Below are 3,907 nucleotides of genomic sequence, written 5' to 3' on the forward strand. Positions count from 1 at the left end.
AATACTCATATTTAAAGGTCAATGTTGTGATTTTCAGTTGTTGGTTTTCAACTTTTCTGTGATTTAAGTTGTTTAGTTTAAGGTCAGCAGACTATCGCGCCATCTCGACGTGTTCACATGTAGTTAAATGCTAGCTTATATGCAGGGATGTTGACACATAGTCTATACAGTTTGTGTCTTTGATTTTTGTTTGAGCGAGCTATGAAGGAAAAGGTGACGAGATACAGTCTGTGTGTGTGTGTGTGTGTGTGTGTGTGTATCTTGCAGGCGAGTTTTTCTGGTCAATTGACCCTGTCAGCGGCTCAGTGGGTCGTCCACAGAACATCACAGTCACTCTGGGCATCTCTCCTCCTATTGATAGCGTTTTCACGCGCTCCAACTGCAAAGGAGACACCTACATCATCAAGGTACAAATGTCATAACAATTATATGTGCACGTACTACACCCACAGCCACAGATTTATCCGTAACCTCCGTCACTATGTCAACATTTTCGTCTGCTACAGCCACTGCGATGATTAGTATGATACTCATTAACACTACTGATAAAATTGCTGAATATGGCTGTTCGAAACTCAGATATTTGTCAGTCAAATTATATTTGTAGCAGAATTAGTTAACAGCCAATGCATGATGTCACGAAAAGGCACACCGGCTAGCCCAGCTTGACATAAATTATCCATGATCCCTGTAATTCATACTCCTCACTGAGATTCTATCTTTGTGCAATTTTAAGGTCCCGTTTTATCTACCGTGATTACTCCAATGCAATTTTTAAAAAATGTGGTTTTTTTTTTTGTTTTTTTCAAAAGCTGCTTGATTGAAGAAACAGGTGTCTCTTATCTACTTATCTTATCTTACACTCTGACTCTCAGGGTGCATCCCTTTGGCTACTGTATAATAATGTAATGATAAAGGACCACATTGCATTATGTTCATTTAGAAGATGCTTTTATCTAAAGCAATTTACATGTGAGAAGCACACTGATAGCAGTTATAGGTGGGGAACTTCTATCCGCCCCAGTGATGTGACTGGAGTGGATGGATCAGTGTGCTTTTATGTAAAAGTATTGACAGCTGAGCCTTTTTTGTCTTAAAGAAAAGATTCTTTTAGACTCAATATAAAAAGCTATTTTTTTCCAGATTTTTCAGAAGAGACTTTAGCCGTGTCGATGAAGCTTCCTTTCATCGGTGTCTAAAGTGCAGAATATGAAACAATTTTGAGGTTATTTTCAAAGTTTTGGTTTAAAGATGCTTGCTATAGAGCTAAGCATTCAGTCTATGTTTTAGCCAAATACTCATCAAGGAGATTACGAAGTGAAACGATCATCTCAGAAAGCTACCTCTTAGATGATGGACGTTGAAATAGTAATCATTGTTTTTCTTCTCCAGGGAGATCAGTGCTGGCGTCTAGATGAGAACATGATGATGCAGCCGGGCTTTCCCAAACCTCTGGCCCATGAGTTTCCGGGCCTGACAGGAAGCATCAGCGCTGTGCTGGCAGTGCCGGCCACCAAGAGCAGACCGGAGACTTTGTACTTCTTTAAAAATGGTGGTGAGATGGACAGAAATATGTAAACTAACACCAAGGCACTGCTGGCTTAAGACTACAGTGTCCTGCTTGTAACTTTACAAACTAGTGCTTTGTATTCAAAAAGCTGCTGAAAGTCTCGAAAGACTGGGCATACACATCATCACTCTCTGGCTATAGGCTTCCAAGTAAAATGACCAAAAGCCCACTGATAGGTGGACAACATGCAGCGAGTCTTGGAGTTTATGAACATGGCTAATCGTAGCTCTTTCTGTTTTCCCCCAAAGGAGACACCATGCAGAAGTTCACCTTCCCACCAGAGAGCACTCCTTCCTGCAGAGAGAATCCGAGGAGCTCCATGAAGAAAAGCTTAAACCGCCCGGCTGGTTAGTAGAAAGAAAAGTTATTTCCACCAAATGTACAAATATTCCTTAAAAGGAAAATGGTTGAGGTTAAGAAGTAACATCCCATCGTGTGTGAATGTGTGTGATAGAGATTAGAAGCATTGTGTAGTCTGTAACACTGTGTAGACTAGGATGTGCTATGCAAGTGTGAATGTGGCTTTTAGTGTTAAAGCACTTTGAGTGGTCAACAACTAGAATAGCACTGTATAAGTACATCCATTTACCATTCCTGATTTACTGCTGCAACATTAAGTCTCTGCTTTATTGGTCAAAGACTTCTGTCTCTTTCTGCATTATTAACCAATAAGAAACATTAAACTTCAAGTAACAGCATCTTACTTTTTATGATGTCATATCAATGCATTTTAGGCTCTTTATGTAATTTCACCTTTTTTCTTGTTATGAGCCTCGAATATCAACACATGAACTCATTTGGTTAACTCAAACAAATATAATATACAACTGAGGCCTGGATGTTTTAAATGTGGTCTTATAACTTTTTGTTATTTTGCATGCAGAAGTTCTTCTGAGTGGAGAGATCAACATCAAAGTGTCTCTGAAGGGCTTCCCCACACCTATCACCTCCGCCCTGTCCATGCCCAGTCCTCAGGGGAGCGACGGATACCTGCACTTCGTCTTCTCTGGACGTAAGATCTGTTCATTCTCAGTGAGACCTAATTCAATTAGAAGCTACGAGATAAAAATCATGATTCATGAGAGCAATATTGGCAGAATTTCAACTATGATTTTTATAGCCATCACCCCTACTGTGGTGGTGCGGTTTCCACTTTCATGGTTTAATTCCAGACACAAGGCTAATTTCATTGGAAGAAAAAAGCTCTTAAAATCCCGCCGTACACTTCCTGCTCAGCACCACGCTGCAGATAGTTGCATTATCAGGTCAAATATTTTTTGCAGATGTTACATTTCGTTTTAAAAATGGAGCCTATAGAGAGGGAATGATTGTCTTCTATTTGTCAGATGGATGCAAACGTTACTCAGAACAAATACTCATGTTGCTCTGTAATTTGTGGATATCATGTAAATGTTCAATCCTGTATTTGCTGACACTCCTTGTAAGTGTTACGTTAGTGTTGTGTAGCCTTCAGCGTAGTTGGATCAAAGTTTTTCCAGGCATATTGAAATATATATCACAGTTTTCTACATTAATGTGTGAAAAAAACCCTCAAACTCTGTCATCTCTGCAGCTCTCTTCTTCAGAGTCCAAATTTCAGGAGACTTGCCAGCGCTGTTCAAACCCAACCCCTCTGGAGACCTCGCACCCCTACCCATCATCAGCCCTGCCGTCATGGCAACCAACCCTGCCGACATGGCTGGTCAGGACCCTAGTCCTCCCCACCCAATCAACTCCATGAGATATTTGCTGGGCTGTCCCTAGAAACATCCTGAAGAAAAGATGGATGCCCTCCTCTTCTGGTGTTTTCTGCTTCAACACACACAAGAAAATATACTTTCTTGCAAAAGCAATCGATTTTTTTTCCTACATTGATATCCAAGTTAATCCCCTTTGCCACCATCCTGCACCTGTCTACACAACCCCAAATTTTTCAGCCGTTAAGAAAAAAAGTCCTACCCGAGTACAGGCACGGTTTATTTAAAGAGGTTTTCTGCAAATGGGATGTTTATAAAACTGATGGCCACTAATGTTTATAAAGTCTTATTCACCATGTTAGTGGAAAGAGTACATTATGACACCTGGAGCTGTAGTTCACTTATTTTCATTACGGCTTCATTTTTCCATATTTGAGCTCCACCAACATCTGGGGAACACTTTACAAAGATCAAACAGATTATTTTAAATATTAAATACCTTTGCATCTGTTGATCCACCAAAAGATTCATTGTCCCACGTTCAATCATGACAACCACTTTCTTTTCTAAAAGTCATAACCTTGTCATTTTAAAGATCCACATTGTTATTAATATAAATAACACCACATGACAGCGCTGC

The 3,907-nt window shown here is 40.0% G+C and overlaps 1 protein-coding gene and 1 long non-coding RNA gene across 2 annotated transcripts; both read left to right on the forward strand.

Moving 5' to 3' along the window:
* The first annotated feature begins 291 nt into the window (after positions 1–291).
* On the forward strand, positions 292–1,881 carry LOC142399193 (uncharacterized). The gene is made up of 3 exons (XR_012772856.1): positions 292–407; positions 1,393–1,555; positions 1,819–1,881. It is a non-coding gene; the product is annotated as an uncharacterized LOC142399193 (long non-coding RNA).
* Positions 1,876–3,643, forward strand: prg4a (proteoglycan 4a). The gene is made up of 3 exons (XM_075483708.1): positions 1,876–1,917; positions 2,454–2,582; positions 3,144–3,643. Exons 1-3 carry the CDS (start codon positions 1,890–1,892, stop codon positions 3,332–3,334), a joined length of 348 nt encoding a protein of 115 aa, XP_075339823.1. The 5' UTR covers positions 1,876–1,889; the 3' UTR covers positions 3,335–3,643.
* Positions 3,644–3,907: the final 264 nt, after the last annotated feature.

The sequence above is a fragment of the Odontesthes bonariensis genome, chromosome 14 (genome assembly GCF_027942865.1).
Source record: "Odontesthes bonariensis isolate fOdoBon6 chromosome 14, fOdoBon6.hap1, whole genome shotgun sequence".
Lineage (NCBI taxonomy): Eukaryota > Metazoa > Chordata > Actinopteri > Atheriniformes > Atherinopsidae > Odontesthes > Odontesthes bonariensis.